The 20297-nt window shown below is 41.0% G+C and overlaps 1 protein-coding gene across 2 annotated transcripts in view; it reads right to left on the bottom strand.

Moving 5' to 3' along the window:
* The window catches only part of nbas (NBAS subunit of NRZ tethering complex), a 547303-nt gene that overhangs the window by 415320 nt on the left and 111686 nt on the right, over positions 1-20297 (bottom strand). For both annotated transcript variants that reach the window (XM_060914124.1, XM_060914123.1), the window contains exons 15-19: positions 19970-20230; positions 19283-19408; positions 18085-18236; positions 14110-14247; positions 3243-3321 (exon numbers count right to left, since the gene is read on the bottom strand). In XM_060914124.1, coding sequence (XP_060770107.1) covers positions 3243-3321; positions 14110-14247; positions 18085-18236; positions 19283-19408; positions 19970-20230 — 756 coding nt within the window. The remainder of the gene's footprint in view (positions 1-3242; positions 3322-14109; positions 14248-18084; positions 18237-19282; positions 19409-19969; positions 20231-20297) is intronic.

Below are 20297 nucleotides of genomic sequence, written 5' to 3'. Positions count from 1 at the left end.
ATCCTATAACTTGGTTCATGAAACGCGCTTACAAAATATTTTCACTGTGAATATTTATTGTGTAATGGTGCAATCCCGCCAGCAAAAATAGGGGAAAAAAGGAGCGATCTCACCTCTTCAGATGTTGATTTAAGTCCGACAATACATTCCTTAAAAAGGGCGTAGAGGAGCAAATTAATCCAATTTATTCCGGACCATTAAAGACGCCGCCTTCCGCGTAGAATCATACGTCATCCTCGCCGCCATATTGGAGAGGTCAAAGCGGAGAATAAAGATTAGCTGCGTTTAACTGTACCAACAGGTTTACCGTCCAAACGAGATCATATGGGATTACCTTTCACAGGTGAGAAACAACAAATTAATTCCATCAACGTGTATCATTCACTTTATTCCGGACCATTCAAGACGCCGCCTTCCGCGTAGAATCATACGTCATCCTCGCCGCCATTTTGGAAAGGTCAAAGCGGAGAATAAAGATTAGCTGTGTTTAACTGTACCAACAGGTTTTCTGTCCAAACGAGATCACATGGGATTACCTTTCACAGGTGAGACTGGAAAAATACTTTTCATTGTATTTGGTCATTATAATGTAATTTTACAAACAGATTTTCCTGACTTTGTGGCTAATATGAAGTCTTGCGCATAATAGTTTATGCGCATGCGTCGTTACTTCTTCTATTGTTCTGGTGTCTCCGAAGGGACCATCTTACAGCGCCCCTAGAGGTGTGGCATGTGTATTGCATCGTTTTCAGCAAGCGTTGTGTTGCCATATGGACCTGATATTTTACTGATTGTTGCCCATTTGGACGCGATATATTTTTAAATAACATCTCGTTGCCGTTGTCGTGTGGATGTAGCCTTAGTTGAGGGGGCAGTGTAATTCTCATGAGCTCCCTTTGTGATGTAGAAAGAGGAGCCAAATCTGAACGACTTCTTGAAACACGTTTTCCTGAAATAGGCAACCGAAAAGAAACTAACCACATGTTTTTCCAAAATATATCCATTTTAATTTAACGACAGAAAAAAATGCGGCTTGTTAACAAGAAACCTGTTAGAAACTGTTATACTTCTGCATGACATGCACGCTGTAGCTATGGCATAGTCACAACAGCAGAAAACAAGAATGGGAATTTGAAGATATAATGGGCACAGAGTCACAGAAACCAGACAGTTGAAGATTGAAAAATGTCACCTGTTCTGAGTAATCTCAATTTCTGCTCTGACATACACATGGTCGGGTCAGAATTTGGCACCAACATCATTAATACATTTGTGTCAACGGTTCAGGGTGGTGGTGGTGGTGGTGTAACGGTGTGAGGAATGTTTTCTTGGTGCACATTTGTCCCCTTAATAACAACTGAGAATCCTCTGAATGCCACAGCCTATCTAAGGATTGCTGCTGTACATGTTCATCCCATTATGTCGACGCAGACGTAGTCTCAGACCGATCCCATGAACATGACAATGAGTTCAGTGTACTTGAATGGCCTCCAGATCTGAATCCAGTCAAGAAACTTTGGGATGTTTTGGTACAACGGGAGATTCGCAGCATGAACGAGCAGTTGAGAAATCTGCAAATCGCCATGCAATCACGTGAACGGAATCTCAAAGGAACGTTTCTAACACCTTGTAGAATCCATGCCACAAAGGACTAAGACTGTTCTGAGGGCATAGTATTACTACATTCCTAATAAAGTGGCTGGAGGGTGTACATCTAGAAGACGTTTGTAATTATGCCATTCTAATATTATCCTTATTTTATTTTTTTTGAAGCATAGTGTCATGATGGTAAATATACACTGTGTAAGATTACACATTAACAAACTCCCTAACATATGCTGTAACCATAGTAACAGCAATGGCATAACAAGTCCTGTGTTGTTTGGGAGCAGGTTGTACTATTCAGAGTCAAATCATTCAGAACACCTACATAGCCCTGGTACAGGGCTACAAGGACCAGATGTAGATTTATTAGGTACAGTTTTTGGTGATACAACTTCACACAATATGTAATATTTAATAGGGTGCATCAGTTGCCCCCTAAAAATGAAAAGTTCCTCCGATCATGATGCATTTTTGTTTTTATGTTCCTTTTGGTAAGAAAACACACTGGGTGAAATATTTTGACAAAATTCAAAAGTTTAATGGTGGCACCAGGAGCTCAAAGTTATGGAAAAAGCTGCTATTTTATGACTTTTATGACAAAATTTCCATCACTTTTCATGAAACATTATGGCACCTTATAGAGTATACCAAATATCTTAGATACTGTAGACAGTATGTCTAGAATGTCTAAAAATATTTGGAGGTTTATTTTAGGGTGTCACTAGCATCATCTATCAATGTTATAACCCTGGTTTTAAGCTTGCCGCCTATGCGTATGCTAGCCCCTATTAAAGTTATAACGATGCTGGATTACCTGTTTTCAAGACAACTGAAGATACAAGTGAAATGTTAAGAAGCAAATTCTCAGTGTCCATTTCCTATGTGGCCGTCTCAGATTTGGAACCATTTCTCTGTCTTTTGCTACAACTTGCACAATGTTCTGGAATCTTTCTTCTATTGTGGCAGAACCAACTTTCTCATGGGCGAGTTTAACCCCACGCTCTGCCACATCATTTGTCACAATGAAGTTTGTGAGTGTTGCCTTTATCCTCTGGTAAGATGCCAAGCCATCCCATTGTGACATTGGTGTTGAGAGCAGATGATCATCAAATATATCAAATTAATGCTTTTCAATCCCTTGCAAAGGTTCTTAACATGATCTCTGGGTCACAAGAAATCAATAAATGGAGTCCAACATTGTGATTCAAACCTTACACGAAAACATAAAATAAGCGTTTTTTGGCAAAAAAAAAAATGAACCTCATGGTGCCACCGTTAGACTTTTGAATATGGTCAAAAAAATTTACAGGATGTCTTTATTGGTGAAAAGGAACACCCAAACAAAAATGCATCAGATTTTATGAAAGTGAGGGCAACTGATGCACCATAATATTTAACAATAGTTTTCAATAAGAAATTACACCTACTGTAAAAGAAAAAAAGGCAAATTACATAAAAAATAAAAATAAGCAGTCTGGTTTGTTGCCGTTTGTGCTATCAAAAGCAACCGAGTACAACTTTATTTCCATACTTGCTCTTACTTTTAATATTAATGATATCATTAATCTTGCAATCATGGCCCTAATTAGAACACCTAGTGTGCTCAGCGTTGGTGTACGCTAAACCTTTATTCTTACTTCATATGTGGCCAGTCGATCCAAATAGCACAGCAGTTTCAGTCTACTTCTACACAGCTCCTTCTGCTCCAGCGTTAATCTACACAGAGGAAAAAAATAAATAAATTATATATATATATATAGATATATATATATATATATATATATAAATAAAAATATAAATTTTAACACTTGTACTGAAATCAAATCTAAAGGAGACAACCTGGATCAAGAGGACATTCACTGGGCATACACAACATGGCATCACTCCTAAAACATGAACACATTTTTAAAAGTAAACTCTGCATTCTGCATTTTTCTAACTCCACAAAGATGGCAGAGGAGATCTGATGATTTGTGTTGAAGCAAAATGCAGTGGGGAGAGCAAGTCCGTATATTAATGCCACAAAATAATAAGATTTAAACTCGTACTGTACTGGAAATAAAGTAACAAAAATGCTGAAAGAAAGAAAGCAGGCAAGAAAGCATGAAAGAAAGGACAGTGAAGTACGTAAAAGAATAAAACTGTGAAAGAAAGAAGCAAAGGCATTAAATAAGCTGGAGGCGAGGATATTTTTAGAGTAACCTCACAGCATACAGTATGGCAGCTCTGTGTTTAGGTAATATCTCTAAGTAAAAGATAAAGGTAATATCTTTATCTTTAACCAGGGTTCACCACTTTTCAGCACAAGTCCGTCTCAAAAACCACACAGACCTGAAACTAGCCCAAAAAGTTGGCAATCAGAAAAACAGGATATTTTTCTTCTTTTTCTCAGCCTCTAAAGAAGAAACTATTTCAACACATATTCCATTATGCACTCCATAATCCCCCTTTCCCTCTCCCTATTAATTAAATTTAAGTCCAAGTGTTTGCTATAAAACAAGATCAAGAACAGTGAAGTATGTAAAAGAAAGAAAAAGAAAGACTGTGCATTAACATCTGTAGAAAACATCTCATCTCATCTCATTATCTCTAGCCGCTTTATCCTTCTACAGGGTCGCAGGCAAGCTGGAGCCTATCCCAGCTGACTACGGGCGAAAGGCAGGGTACACCCTGGACAAGTCGCCAGGTCATCACAGGGCTGACACATAGACACAGACAACCATTCACACTCACATTCACACCTACGGTCAATTTAGAGTCACCAGTTAACCTAACCTGCATGTCTTTGGACTGTGGGGGAAACCGGAGCACCCGGAGGAAACCCACGCGGACATGGGGAGAACATGCAAACTCCACACAGAAAGGCCCTCGCCGGCCCCGGGGCTCGAACCCAGGACCTTCTTGCTGTGAGGCGACAGCGCTAACCACTACACCACCGTGCCGCCCTGTAGAAAACATTGTTTTAGTAATTTTAATGCAGGAGTTGATTTTACACGAGTCTCACCTGTGTCGGATTACCAGCAGTTTATTTACATGTGTCCTTTGTGTATGTTTGCAGGCAGACACACACACACACACACACACATACACACAGAGGGGAAAGAAAAAAAAAGAAAAAGAGAGAGAGAGAGAGAGCTGAGCAGCCCCGTAGCAGTGTTGTAGTTGAGTCACTAAACCTCGAGTCCAAGTCCAGTCTAGAGTCCCCAGTGTTCAAGCCCAGGTCATTTAAAAAAAAAATTCGAGTCGAGTCCACTACTGATCCAAGTCGAGTCCGAGTCGAGTCAAACATTCAGACTGCACCATTTGACGGTGGCTGTTTTAGCGCCATTATCATTAGTTTGTTCCTGAACATGACGTATGAACAGGTGATTGTGCTTCTCTTTATCAGGGAGTGTGAAGTATTCTGTCAGAGATGGTTGGGAGACGGATGTGAGTGCAGAAGGTGTGTTTATTCATACAAGTGAAAACAGGTAAACAGTCCAGAACGGGTTTTTTCGTGGCTTTTTTAAAAATCTAAATTACTGTTTGTGTCATAATTAAAAAAAAAAAAAAAAAAATGACAACAACAATGTGCACCTTTAAAGTGGTAGGCGCGTTTTGTAAATCAAATGGTGCAAACTCCCCAAAAATCCATTTTAACTCCAGCTTGTAATACAACAAAACAGGACAAACACAAAGGGGGATGAATACTTTTGCAAGACACTGTACATGTATGTGCATCATTTTCATCCAGGTTTAAACTGTTCTTGTGAAACTGTGTGTTCCTGTGTATAATCTTTCACTACAGTGTCTATGCACTCAGGACTTATACTTGCTTAATGATACTCTTGGTGACTGATTCAAATTATAGCGGAGCTCCCCGCATGCTTTGTGTACGGATCTCCATACAGTGGTGCTTGAAAGTTTGCGAACCCTTTAGAATTTTCTATATTTCTGCATACATATGACCTAAAACATCATCAGATTTTCACACAAGTCCTAAAAGTAGATAAAGAGAACCCAGTTAAACAAATGAGAAAAATATTCATCTCATCATCTCTAGCCACTTTATCCTGTTCTACAGGGTCGCAGGCAAGCTGGAGCCTATCCCAGCTGACTACGGGCGAAAGGCGGGGTACACCCTGGACAAGTCGCCAGGTCATCACAGGGCTGACACATAGACACAGACAACCATTCACACTCACATTCACACCTATGGTCAATTTAGAGTCACCAGTTAACCTAACCTGCATGTCTTTGGACTGTGGGGGAAACCGGAGCACCCGGAGGAAACCCACGCAGACACGGGGAGAACATGCAAACTCCGCACAGAAAGGCCCTCGCCGGCCCCGGGGCTCGAACCCAGGACCTTCTTGCTGTGAGGCGACAGCGCTAAGCACTACACCACTGTGCCGCCCTCGAGAAAAATATTATACTTGGTCATTTATTTATTGAGGAAAATGATCCAATATTACATATGTGTGAGTGGCAAAAGTATGTGAACCTCTAGGATTAGCAGTTAATTTGAAGGTGAAATTAGAGTCAGGTGTTTTCAATCAATGGGAGGATGATCAGGTGTGAGTGGGCACCCTGTTTTATTTAAAGAACAGGGATCTATCAAAGTCTGATCTTCACAACACATGTTTGTGGAAGTGTATCATGGCACGAACAAAGGAGATTTCTGAGGACCTCAGAAAAAGCGTTGTTGATGGTCATCAGGCTGGAAAAGGTTACAAAACCATCTCTAAAGAGTTTGGACTCCACCAATCCACAGTCAGACAGATTGTGTACAAATGGAGGAAATTCAAGACCATTGTTACCCTCCCCAGGAATGGTCGACGAACAAAGATCACTCCAAGAGCAAGGTGTGTAGTCGGTGAGGTCACAAAGGACCCCAGGATAAATTCTAAGCAACTGAAGGCCTCTCTCAGATTGACTAATGTTAATGTTCATGAGTCCACCATCAGGAAAACACTGAACAACAAATGGTGTGCATGGCAGGGTTGCAAGGAGAAAGCCACTGCTCTCCAAAAAGAACATTGCTGCTCGTCTGCAGTTTGCTAAAGATCGCGTGGACAAACCAGAAGGCTATTGGAAAAATGTTTTGTGGACAGATGAGACCAAAATAGAACTTTTTGGTTTAAATGAGAAGCATTATGTTTGGAGAAAGGAAAACACTGCATTCCAGCATAAGAACCTTATCCCATCTGTGAAACATGATGGTGTTATCATCATGTTTTGGGCCTGTTTTGCTGCATCTGGGCCAGGACGGCTTGCCATCATTGATGGAACAATGAATTCTGAATTATACAGGCATGCCACTGGGGATATCTAAAAAAAAGTGAACATCAAGCCAGGAGGTGTGGGGGCAGGCTATGCCCCCACTGGGGTGCAGGGGCAATGCTCTGCTGGGGGGTCTGGGGGCCAAAGGCCCCCAGAAGCCAGGACCTTTTCACAGAATTCATAGCACATATTTTAAAATTTGAGAAACTTTTAGAATAAAATGCATGCAAACTTTCAAATTACAAGAACATAATTTTTCACACTTTCAAGAAATCTCATGACCTCTGAGGGGTATTTCATCTGACTGGCTCCACTCCTCTGACTAGTGGAGGGCTACTAAAACTTATCAAACATCATTACCATTTTTAATAAGTTTATTTTCAGTAAATATTACTGAAACAGGATAGCATTTTTGAAAATTAGTCAATACAAAAACAATGTACATTATTTCATAGCTCATAACTTTATTATATTGCTGAAAAATTACACATCCTAAGTTGGCAGCAAGCTTTTTCTTTTTCTTGGGTGAACAGTCTTTCCAAGTTTTCCCTGGTCCATGAATCAGCTTGTAAGTTGCACTACTTCTTGCCATGTGAAGTGCATCCAAGGCTTTTTTATTTATTATTATTTTTTTTATCTTTAGCTACTTCTTTACACAAGGCTACAAGATCTTCTACATCACTCATGGCCAGAGTTTTCTCTGCAGCAAAAGCTAAGATTAAAGCTTGAAAAAAAAAAAGTTTTAAAAGAAGTTAAAATCACAGTACATATCTCCTAATATCAACATGTACAGTATTTAAATTTGAGAAGCATTAAACCACAACATTAACAGTTTCATGCAAAAGCTTAGGCCTATAGCCTATTAGATTCACTAGCTGTTCTATTGTGTATTACGAAGACTCACATGTACACTAAACTACATTTGATTAGTTAAACTTAGCCTGCAGTAGATCTAAATATTAAGTTTTATCTGCATAAAATTACTTTAGTAAGGTATTCTCATTTTCATGATTTTGCAATTGTAAGTAACTCAAAACTAGATCTAAATGTCAAATCAGTAGCATTTCATTCTAAATTTGAAACTTTTCTCGATAATTAGGATATATTATATTCTTTGCATTGTTTGACAGTTAAGAGGAAAGTGCCAAAAACTTCAGCAAAAAGTCGTTTCTTACCTCAATATGCGCGTTCCTGTCCACAAACGGTGTCAGACGCTGAGACTGTGTAGCTGCAGGCTTTCCCGAGGACTGTAAGTAAACAGGGCTAATACCACATGTCAAATCTTGTTTTTGTGCATCTTCCTGGCGACGAGTGAAAAAGTTACTCGGCAGTTGACGATTTGACCGCTTTTCATACAGTTTCCGATATACCAGCGAATTCTAAAGGAAAATGTCAGGACATCTGTCCATGAACTGAATCTCAAGATAAGGTGGGTCATGCAGTAAGACAACGACCCGAAGCACACAAGTCATTCTACCAAAGAATGGTTAAAGAAGAATAAAGTTAATGTTTTGGAATGGCCAAGTCAAAGTCCTGACCTTAATCCAATCGAAATGTTGTGGAAGGACCTGAAGCGAGCAGTTCATGTGAGGAAACCCACCAACATCCCAGAGTTGAAGCTGTTCTGTACAGAGGAACAGGCTAAAATTCCTCCAAGCCGGTGTGCAGGACTGATCAACAGTTACCAGAAATGTTTAGTTGCAGTAATTGCTGCACAAGGGGGTCACACCAGATACTGAAAGCAAAGGTTCATATACTTTTGCCACTCACAGATATGTAATATTGGATCATTTTCCTCAATAAATAAATGACCAAGTATAATATTTTTGTCTCATTTGTTTAACTGGGTTCTCTTTATCTACTTTTAGGACTTGTGTGAAAATCTGATGATGTTTTAGGTCATATTTATGCAGAAATATAGAAAATTCTAAAGGGTTCACAAACTTTCAAGCACCACTGTACTTAAGAGAAATGCACTGGCCTGATTTCTGATGGCTTCACCGTACGATGTCCATATGTATGAACATGTACCACCACAGGGAACCTGATCATCAAGGCAAGGCAATGCATCTTATAAACCTGACCAACATACAATGAAATTTGTATCTTTATTTACATAAGATAGACGGGTTTTTAAATCCAGTGCTTATTTTTAATTAGCTTTTAAAAAAAAATAATGTAAATAATCACAAACACATTTTACAAAAAACATTCACAACCGTTTCATATAAAACTATTTAAAACAGTTTTATTCATTCACTAGCTTGTTGGACAGTTCACAGTTTGTGTCATGTAAGGGTGATGGATGGATGTAACCAAGTACGGGAACAGTTTTATTGAAAACACGCTAGCAAACAGATCCAAAATGGAGACAAAGGTAGAGTCGAAAAACAGGCAGTGGGTGAAGCAGCTGCACGTTCCTATTATTCTATTCAGGTTGATTTTGTGCCCTTACAAATATTTTGCTCATAATACTATAATATTTGCTCAGAAGCTCTGCTTTTAGGCACTGCCTAAATATCTATATGATACGCTGCTGATTTGTGTCTGAACACAACTCTGAATTTACATTTTTTTTCCCTTTTAAAACATACTTGGTGCTTCTAGAAAAAAGCCTGATTAGAGAAGTGTATGAGCTCATAGGGTGAGCAGTAACAGCTTCAGTATATTATAATTTGCATTGTTCAATCAAGTGTTGCACTTTCAGGGCTAGGAAGGGTGAAACTGTTGCAGTAATGTGCTGGAGGAGTAGTCAACTGTGAGAAAGAGGTGTGTGTGTGTATGTAATGGAGGTCACTAACTCCAGTTGTACTTTCACAGTTCTGAACAGCAATTTTAATGGTAATTGCACCGTGCGGAGCATTAGTTGAGTGAAAAAACAAAGCCTGGGCCAGTGAGCAGTCCTGCCCAGCCTTCACACACACACACACACACACACACACACAGAGCACTGTGATCGATAGTGCTGTGCCACTGTAATGGCTGCGCAGTTAAAAAGGAATTAACAAAATGATGGCCTTTGGTTTTCCACTCCATAATCACACCAGCAAACTGCAGTGAACAATCTGGGTGCATGTGCATGTGATTGTGTGTGTGTTAGTTAAATGGACTTTAATGAAGTTTTTCTACTGCATGTTTAACAAAAAAAAAAGAAAAAGAAAAGAAAATACACTACAATAAATGGCCCAAACAGAGTGTGTGTGTGTGTGTGTGTGTGTGTGTGTGTGTGTGTGTGTGTGTGTGTGTGTGTGTGTGTGTGTGTGTGTGTGTGCGTGCGTGTGTGTGGTTCGTCTTTTACAAACCTGAGCCACAACGAGATGCATCGCTGACAGAAAAAGCAACCGCATCCTCATTAACACCACTTTTAAATCCAACAGGTTTGAATGAATAATTCTTTGTCAAATTATTCAACTTCCTGTACACTGATTAACGAGCACTGCAGTGAAAATTACAACATTAGTCTCAAGTTAAATAAAATGCAGAGTATACCACAGGTGCCTTATGCTAAGGACTAGTGAATCTTAAAAAGTGTATGTAATGCCTCTAAACCCCACTTTTTTCCTTGTACAAAGCAACGATCATTATGTTGATTGATCATGTGTTTTCGAACCATAGCTGATCCAAAAGGCCATAAACTGATGGAAAATTAATAAGATCAGCCGATTTTCACAGAATCTGCTGGAAGATCCCGAAGGGGTGCGTGATGTCACACGTGTAACAAAGATCCAAGTGTCAGTTTCATTCACGCGCGCAGCACGATATGGAATCACGTTTTGGAGAGAATTCTGATCGTGACCGGGATTCCTGTGTGTCGGACGAAGGGGCAGAAGATTATCAATGCTATTCCAGAATAAATGGTTATCTTTTCGAGCCCTCAAAATGAGAAACTGTCAGTTCATGACAGTCCCACTCACCGCTGATAGTGCACCACCAACCAGAGAGAATTGGAGACAGAGGTTGGTTTGTGGATTTTTATTCTAAGCTCACCACTGCAAAATGTAGGGAAAATGTTTACATGTACCTCAATAAATGCAGAAATGTACTCTTTAGAGCGTACACTTATTCAGTGTGTCAGAGGACAGGTAGGAGATGGATGTAAGTGCAGAAGCATGTTTTATTAATAAAAAGCGGCAAACAATCCAAAACGGTAGGCAAGATCATAAACGAGAAACAAGCAATGGGTCGGGCGAGGACAGAGTATCACACGCACAGACCAAAAACGGAAACTAGGAACGGATCGGAAAACTAGGAGATCAACCCAGAGAAAAAAGGCTCTGCCAAGTGTAGAAATGTCACGTAATACTTCGCACCGAGTGTGCGTTGACACAGTCCTTAAAGAAAGAAAGAAAGAAAGAAAGAAAGAAAGAAAGAAAGAAAGAAAGAAAGAAAGAAAGAAAGAAAGAAAGAAAGAAAGAAAGAAAGAAAGAAAGAAAGAAAGAAAGAAAGAAAGAAAGAAAGAAAGAAAGAAAGAAAGAAAGAAAGAAAGAAAGAAAGAAAGAAAGAAAGAAAGAAAGAAAGAAAGAAAGAAAGAAAGAAAGAAAGAAAGAAAGAAAGAAAGAAAGAAAGAAAGAAAGAAAGAAAGAAAGAAAGAAAGAAAGAAAGAAAGAAAGAAAGAAAGAAAGAAAGATTATTCATCACACACTTGTGAAATTCCACTCTGCATTTAACCCATCTGAAGCAGTGAACACACACATGCACACACACACACATACCCCAGAGCAGTGGGCAGCCATGCTAACAGCGCCCGGGGAGCAGTTGGGAGTTAGGTGGCTCGGTCAAGGGCATCTCAGCCCAAGGCCATCCCATATTAACCTAGCCGCATGTGTTTGGGCGGTGGGGGAAACCGGAGCACCCGGAGGAAACCCACGCAGACACGGGGAGAACATGCAAACTCCACACAGAAAGGCCCTTGCTGGCCACTGGGCTCAAACCCAGAACCTTCTTGCTGTGAGACGACTGTGCTAACCACTACACCACCGTGCCGCACCAATTTGTCTTAATCACGTGCAGGTGTGCATAATTAACAATGCATGTGCGAGCATCCGCTTGCCAAAATCCTGCCAAAGCACGCAAGACTGACACGGTGTAATTACTGAAAGACAATATGAAGTGGGCGATAATAGAGGAATCGGCAAACTGTCCAAATGTCAGATATGTCATTTATTAAATAAATGGGTTTCTTTTTGCTCCAGTAATTCTCTGGTTGTGATTCTGTCTTGATTTGGGTAGATGCAGTGGCATGGTGCAACAGCTGGAAAATTTTATTAGATTTGTATAAATCATGTACCACTAAATGTACCACTAAATGTACTAACAAATATCATAATTATAATTTTATAATAGAAAGAATGTGCATTCTCTTTGTCAGGGAGCATGAAATATTCTGTCAGAGATGGTTGGGAGACAGATGTAAGTGCAGAAGGTGTGTTTATTAATACAAGTGAAGACGGGTAAACAATCCAGAACGACAGGCAAAATCGTAAAACGGGCAGTAGGTCGAGCGAGGCACAAACAGGCTATCATAGATTCAGCAGAATCAAAGACGAGAAACAGGAAATCAGGGATCAGGAAACCAAACAAGGAAATAAAGCTCGGTAATGTGTCAGCAATGCAACTCAATACTTCGCAAAGTAAGTGTGTTTTTAAGGTTTTTATATCGGCACGCTGATTGCGCCTTAATCCTGTGCAGGCATGAGTCGTTTACGGTGCACGAGAGTGTCCGCTTGGTGGGCGCACTGTCTGGAGTGCACCCGAGAGTTTATCTGATGCACGCGCCAAGGCACACAGCTGTGACACTCGCACAAAATTCGTACAAAATTTAATGTGGATATAAATATCTTATGCCAAATTATTATGGCATGTTACAAAAAATAAAGAAAAAAAAATCAGAGTCCTCGTCTCCAATTTATGAGTCCGAATGCAGTTAATGCACGAGTCCGAGTCCAAGTCATCAGTGCTCAAGTCCAAGTCAAGTCATGAGTCCTTAAAATTAGGGCACGAGTAGGACTCGAATACTACAAGCTGGCTTTTTGTTAGATTTAATTCCAGTCGTTTGCTTGGTGCCTGTAAAGTATTTTAAGCAAGCACAATCTGGCAGCCTTGCCATTAACATTCCTGTGTGCTGCTCCTCCACTGTGCATGGGGCAGCGGGAATCCTGCCCCAGAAAATCTCTATTAGTGCTTGTCCCATTTTTGACCACTAGGATCAATAATAACTATGGAAATGAGCAAATTCATGGATTATGTACTGTATCTGTCAAACAGCAACATATTTTTAAATCTTTGTGCATGGAGTTATGAATGAGGACATTATGAAGATTAACATTTCCAGAATGACTGATATAAACAGTGGTGTACCACCTGCCCCCATGGACATGCACTGCTTGTTTTTCTTTTCCCAACTTCGACTACCATGACATCATTTGAAAGCTTTTGAGCATTTGGAGACATGCTGATGAATTTTCTTGTTATTAAAACCTAGTAAATTGTGGAATTTTGTCTTAAACTGGGAGAAACAGGCTTCTGCTTGCTTTTTACTCATACTAATCAGCACCATAACCTTAAAAAAAATCATATTGTGGGTGCTAAATGAAAAAAATGATCAAAGACGCAATTCTCAGTGGCAGACCCTATTCTTAAAATCAGTAAGTTTTTCAGGTGTCATCAAGTCTGCACACACAAATCTTGAGTAAATCATGGACTGTTTATCAGACAGCACATGTGAAGGCACCATACAGAGCCATAAAGTCTCTGACACACATACACGCACGCACGCAGCGGGAGTGGAATTGGATGGCTGTTGGGACCGCGCTGTAATTAAATGGCTGCAGTTCAGAAGGCTGTGTGAGGCGAGACATTAGGGAGCATGTTAAATGTCTGCAGCAGGTTATGGGCTGAAAAATCGTACAAGCATTCCAGTGTGTAAACAAGACTGCTGATTAGTAGTGTTTAGCGTGTTAGCTTTTCCTCTTCCACCCTCCGTGTGCATCTGCATGATTTGTCTGAAGCTTTTTTACCCCCCCTTCTTTCAGGCTCTGGGCTCAGAGTATAAATTAAGTCATGCAGATTAGAAGCAAATATAAAAGACTTTAATTTCACCCTCCACCTCTCTCCCCCTTTAGGACCTCCTCTCTATCTTTTTTCCTCCATTACTCTCTCGAGGAAGGGTATTACTGCGCCACTCTTAATGTGCCTTCCCTTCCAGCAGTGTGCGTGTGGTCAGGTGTATTACAAGAAACTCACTTGCTGAAGTCTACTTTCTTAAGTAGATCTTGTCTTTTCTTGGCCTCTCTCTCTCGTCTTCTCTCCATTTCCTCCTCGAACGACTGGAAATCTTCATACGGAGCATCATCGATGTCCACATCGCCTGGTAAGATGAACCTAAATCAGGAGTGGAAGAAAGGACTTTTTCATCAGTTTGTAGTTACATTTAATATTGTGCAACATCCATGCAACAGGGCGGCACAGTGGTGTAGTGGTTAGCGCTGTCGCCTCACAGCAAGAAGGTCCGGGTTCGAGCCCCATGGCCGGCGAGGGCCTTTCTGTGTGGAGTTTGCATGTTCTCCCCGTGTCCACGTGGGTTTCCTCCGGGTGCTCCGGTTTCCCCCCACAGTCCAAAGACATGCAGGTTAGGTTAACTGATAACTCTAAATTGACCGTAGGTCTGAGTGTGAATGGTTGTCTGTGTCTATGTGTCAGCCCTGTGATGACCTGCCAACTTGTCCAGGGTGTACCCCGCCTTTCGCCCGTAGTCAGCTGGGATAGGCTCCAGCTTGCCTGCGACCCTGTAGAACAGGATAAAGCGGCTACAGATAATGAGATGAGATCCATGTAACAAGTTATTATTGATGTCACAGCAGCTATAAACAGTCGTTCCTTCACCAGCCTGTCTCCCCCCCCAGTTTCTCTCTCGAAGACGTTGCCATGGTGGAAAACCTCTGACTGTTCCAAAGCAACGTTGCTTACTGATTTATATAATAAGATTTCGAAAATCCGCTGAAAATTTTTACCTTAATTCATGGTTGACCTATGTGCCGAACTGCGTGGGGGATTGGGGAGGGGGTAGGTCCGTACAGATCACGGCTCAACTACGGGCCGTTACACCACTAATGCCTTGCAGCTGGAACTACTGTCCTGAGCCAAGCTGCTGTTATAGAAACCTCCCAAGCACCTTTTTCTCCAATCAGATTTGAGAATTAAAAATTGCTACTACATGAAAATGCAGACGGGATCTTGGACTACATAGTGGGCAAAATGGAATCTGAAAATATTTAATCAAATGAGATAAATATCTACAACCCCGATTCCAAAAAAGTTGGGACAAAGTACAAATTGTAAATAAAAACGGAATGCAATAATTTACAAATCTCAAAAACTGATACTGTATTCACAATAGAACATAGACAACATATCAAATGTCGAAAGTGAGACATTTTGAAATTTCATGCCAAATATTGGCTCATTTGAAATTTCATGACAGCAACACATCTCAAAAAAGTTGGGACAGGGGCAATAAGAGGCTGGAAAAGTTAAAGGTACAAAAAAGGAACAGCTGGAGGACTAAGGTGGTGTTTACATTAGACCGTATCAGCGGCTCATCAGATTAACGTTTTTAAAACGATTCGCGTGCACACAGCAACGCCAATACACGGATATGCTAATCACATGACTAATTAGACGGCACATCACATGATCCCACTGCATATCGGGCATGCGCAAGTCACTCACCACTTGCAAGTGGAAGGATGGCAAGCGAACACCTTCTCCAGCAGATAAACACACCTGGCTGTGATGTTCATGTTCTTACTGAGTTTAAGCGCCTGAAGGAGGTAAATAAGTTGAAATGTGTAAATAAACCTCAGTGCGGCTCAGCGCTTCCTCCTGCGCTCCAAATCACTCCGCCCTGAACAGCGAGTGCCCTCTGGAGGGTGCGCACTCCGGCCCTGCGCAGCTCACAGAGCACACGAGTGAAGCGCACGAGCAGTGATTCGGGACTGAGCCGCTGTGTGTGTGATCCCAACGCCAGCGAATCAGGAAGGTGGATGTCACAGTGACTTTGTCCCATGACGACGTCAGCTAGAGCTTAGCACTGCGTTTCCTCGCATCTCAATGTTTACACAGCACCGGATCAGATATGAACTGGGTTGAATATGTGGGCCCTGGCGGATTCAAGTTGTTCCGCCTGTGGAGTTGTTTCCCGGCGTTTTAATGTGAACAGACAGTGCATCCACGACGAAAACGAGACGGATACGGTCTAATGTAAACACCACCTAAATTGCAACTCATTAGGTCAACTGGCAATAGGTCATTAACATGACTGGGTATAAAAAGAGCATCTTGGAGTGGCAGCGGCTCTCAGAAGTAAAAATGGGAAGAGGATCACCAATCCCCTAATTCTGCACCGACAAATAGTGGAGCAATATCAGAAAGGAGTTCAACAGTGTAAAATTGCAAAGAGTTTGAACATATCATCATCTACAGTGTATAATATCATCAAAAGATTCAGAGAATCTGGAAGAATCTCTGTGCGTAAGGGTCAAGGCCAGAAAACCATACTGGGTGCCCATGATCATCGGGCCCTTAGACGGCACTGCATCACATACAGGCCTGCTTCTGTATTGGAAATCACAAAATGGGCTCAGGAATATTTCCAGAGAACATTACCTGTGAACACAATTCACCGTGCCATCCGCTGTTGCCAGCTAAAACTCTATAGTTCAAAGAAGAAGCCATATCTAAACATGATCCAGAAGCGCAGACGTCTTCTCTGGGCCAAGGCTCATTTAAAATGGACTGTGGCAAAGTGGAAAACTGTTCTGTGGTCAGACGAATCAAAATTTGAAGTTCTTTGTGGAAATCAGGGACGCCGTGTCATTCGGACTAAAGAGGAGAAGGACGACCCAAGTTTTTATCAGCACTCAGTTCAGAAGCCTGCATCTCTGATGGTATGGGGTTGCATTAGTGCATGTGGCATGGGCAGCTTACACATCTGGAAAGACACCATCAATGCTGAAAGGTATATCCAGGTTCTAGAGCAACATATGCTCCCATCCAGACGACGTCTCTTTCAGGGAAGACCTTGCATTTTCCAACATGATAATGCCAAACCACATACTGCATCAATTACAGCATCATGGCTGCGTAGAAGAAGGGTCCGGGTACTGAACTGGCCAGCCTGCAGTCCAGATCTTTCACCCACAGAAAACATTTGGCGCATCATAAAACAGAAGGTACAACAAAAAAGACCTAAGACAGTTGAGCAACTAGAATCCTACATTAGACAAGAATGGGTTAACATTCCGATCCCTAAACTTGAGCAACTTGTCTCCTCAGTTCCCAGATGTTTACAGACTGTTGTAAAGAGAAAAGGGGATGTCTCACAGTGGTAAACATGGCGTTGTCCCAACTTTTTTGAGATGTGTTGTTGTCATGAAATTTAAAATCACCTAATTTTTCTCTTTAAATGATACATTTTCTCAGTTTAAACATTTGATATGTCATCTATGTTCTATTCTGAATAAAATATGGAATTTTGAAACTTCCACATCATTGCATTCCATTTTTATTTACAATTTGTACTTTGTCCCAGCTTTTTTGGAATCGGGGTTGTATTTTGTTTTCATTTGTTTACTATGCTATAAATAATCATGGCATCTTACTTTTACTTTCTCACTTTAGTGACCTCAGATGAAATTGGATATCCCAAGACAGCAAGAGACTGAAGAATAGCTGTATATCCAAGAGTCGAAGGGGAAGTGAGCACCTTTATAGCCATTGTTATTAAGCCCAGTGCATCATGGGTTGATTAGTACCTTTGTTAGGGATGGACTTTAGAACCACTGTACAAGCGCAAGTGAAGCAGATCACGGATTTTTTTTTCATTAGCTCTGGTATGAATACACAAATTGGACTCTGTGTGTGTGTGTTTATATACTACTGAGGACCAAATGTCCCCACAAGGATAGTAAAATTTAACAATTTCAACCTTGTGGGGACATTTGGATGGTCCCCACAAGGAAATTGCTGTTGTTGTGGGGTTTTTTTAAACAAAAAATTTTAAAAAGTAAAAGAGCCAAAAAGTTTCCTTTTCATTACTGAGGTTAAGGTTAGGTTTAGGTGCAGGCACAGCATTAATTAACTGTATTCATAGTTATGTCAATGGAAGGTCCTCACAAGGATAGCGTGACAAACGTGTGTGCGCGCGAAAGAAGCACCCACCTCCCTCCATCCTCTCCGTTGCCAATAGCGATAAGGGCCTCTAGGTCAGTTCCTTTCAGACCATACTGTAAGAGCTCCTTGGCAGCGTCCACGTTCTCTGGAACCCTCTCAACACACTCGTGTAGCACCCAGGAACGCTTCTTTATCTTACTCTAAACACACACACAAGCTATACATGACCGTATACACTTTTTTTTCCCCTTATAAAAATGCAATTGAAATATAACCACTGCATGATTTGTCTGACAAATTTAAACAAGAGCTACACAAGTCTTTTACAGATTTTACATTTGGATTTTTTTCTCCAAAGTTTTGACTTAATATCTGATGTGATCCAGGAGCTCAGTGAATGCGATTACAGGAAAATTATCATCAGGATGGTATGACGATGGAGACTTGTTGATGTTAACATCCCAATGGTGATTATTTACCATTAGCATAAATACACAGGTGATTATAGAAAATCGCACATGCTGACTGGTCGAGAAATTCGGACTATTTCTCGATAATCATCTCGAGCGATTCGGCAAAATGGCTGCCAATCGCTTCGTCACTGTAACTGAGGCAGAATTACAAACGATGAAAGAAAATGCTGTTCCTAAAAGCACTAAAGATGCTACGAAGTTCGGTCTACAACTATTCAAAGGTAAGGTGGAATTGTGATTTATTTTATGTGACTCGGTATAAATCAGTGACAAGTCTGCACTGTGCCTTTTTACATTTGCATGCTGCTTTTGAAGATTGAAACAATTTAAAAATATATATTTCTTAATAAACACCCGTGTATTTATACTAAAACAATTATCCACCTCAGGCTCAGTGAATATCAGTGAATAACAACCTTGACTTCATCTGTTATTATTCACCAATATTCACTTTGCCTTCGGCGAATAATTGTTAAATAGTGTGTGCGCAAATGTTTTATTTTTCTTATACCCTAGCAAGCTGGCAATCCAAAGAATTTTAGGAACTGCAGGTCATACTTCTTACCATCAGTTTATACTAACGTTTAAAGTTGTGGATAGTCTAGGAAAAAAGTTATCACTTGTGCTAGTTTGTCATGTCACCAAGAAATGTGATGTGAATTACACATCGATCAGGTTGGAGGATCCGACAGTGCTGTGGTCTAAGTGTGAGTACGACTGAGGCCTGATGACTGAAACAAAGCCAGTTTTTGATAGCGCACTTTGTGACTTACCAGATAGTCCTGAATAGAGGCGATGCTGACAGACGACTTCCTCCACTGTCTCTGATAGACCAGATCCGAGTCCAGTCCATAGACATGAGCCAAAGACAAAGCTTCGCCATATTCCTCGTTATCAATCTACATGGACACATGAAACAGACCGAGAGGGAGAGAGAGAGAGAGAGACACAGGTTAACGTCTCTGCCCAGCTCCCATGGCTCCTCATTAAGTCGTTGTGTCATAAACAAAGCATTATCACCTCTGTTAGTCCAGCCACAATAAAAGCATCTGCACTCACAAATCACTGCGGGGCCCAAAACTACAAAGGCTTTCAATATTAACAGGCCACTCGACATCCTGTTAAGACTCTGAAACCATCCTTTAGTGAGTTAATGGGGTAGCGTGTGTTCTGATGGACTACTACAGGACTACTAACAAGGGCAGGGTGTGTCGAGTTCTGTTCTCGTTCGCCCACCTGTTTAAAGACTAACCATCACTTTCACTTCACCTGAAAAGAAATGTCTCAATACAAATAGAAAAGAAATGAATGAATCAAGTTATTATTGTCAGCTGATTATGCATGGGATGTACAGTTCCAGAAAACAAAACTAAAATCTCCAGAAGCCTATCTGATGGAGTAACAGGAGCATGTGGGCGACACTTGAAAAGCATTACGTCAGCTTGCACACCTGACCTCACCTTTCTCTGGTAGAGCTCCTCGGGCGTGGTCGATCTCAGGCTGAGCAGTCTGTAGTTCTTGAGGACTGTGCGTGGTCTCTTCCTCGGAGGAGCGAAGCGCTCCATTTCAGTCACATAGTACAAGCCCTGCTTCACATAACCGAAGTAACGTGCCTTCGCCGACGATTCCTCGTCAGAATCAGAATCTTCCTCGACATCGTCATCCTCGCCGGAGGCACTGCTCTCCAGGCGTGAACGCTTCGGAGCCAGTTTAACCTCACACTGAGGGACAGATAGAGTCTTAGATCATGTCCTTTGCAAAAATCAAATCAACAACAAATCAATTTCA

The sequence above is a fragment of the Neoarius graeffei genome, chromosome 2 (assembly GCF_027579695.1).
Source record: "Neoarius graeffei isolate fNeoGra1 chromosome 2, fNeoGra1.pri, whole genome shotgun sequence".
Classification (NCBI taxonomy): Eukaryota; Metazoa; Chordata; class Actinopteri; order Siluriformes; family Ariidae; genus Neoarius; species Neoarius graeffei.
Note: the sequence above shows the minus strand (reverse complement) of the source record. Positions and strands in the feature narration are given on the sequence as shown.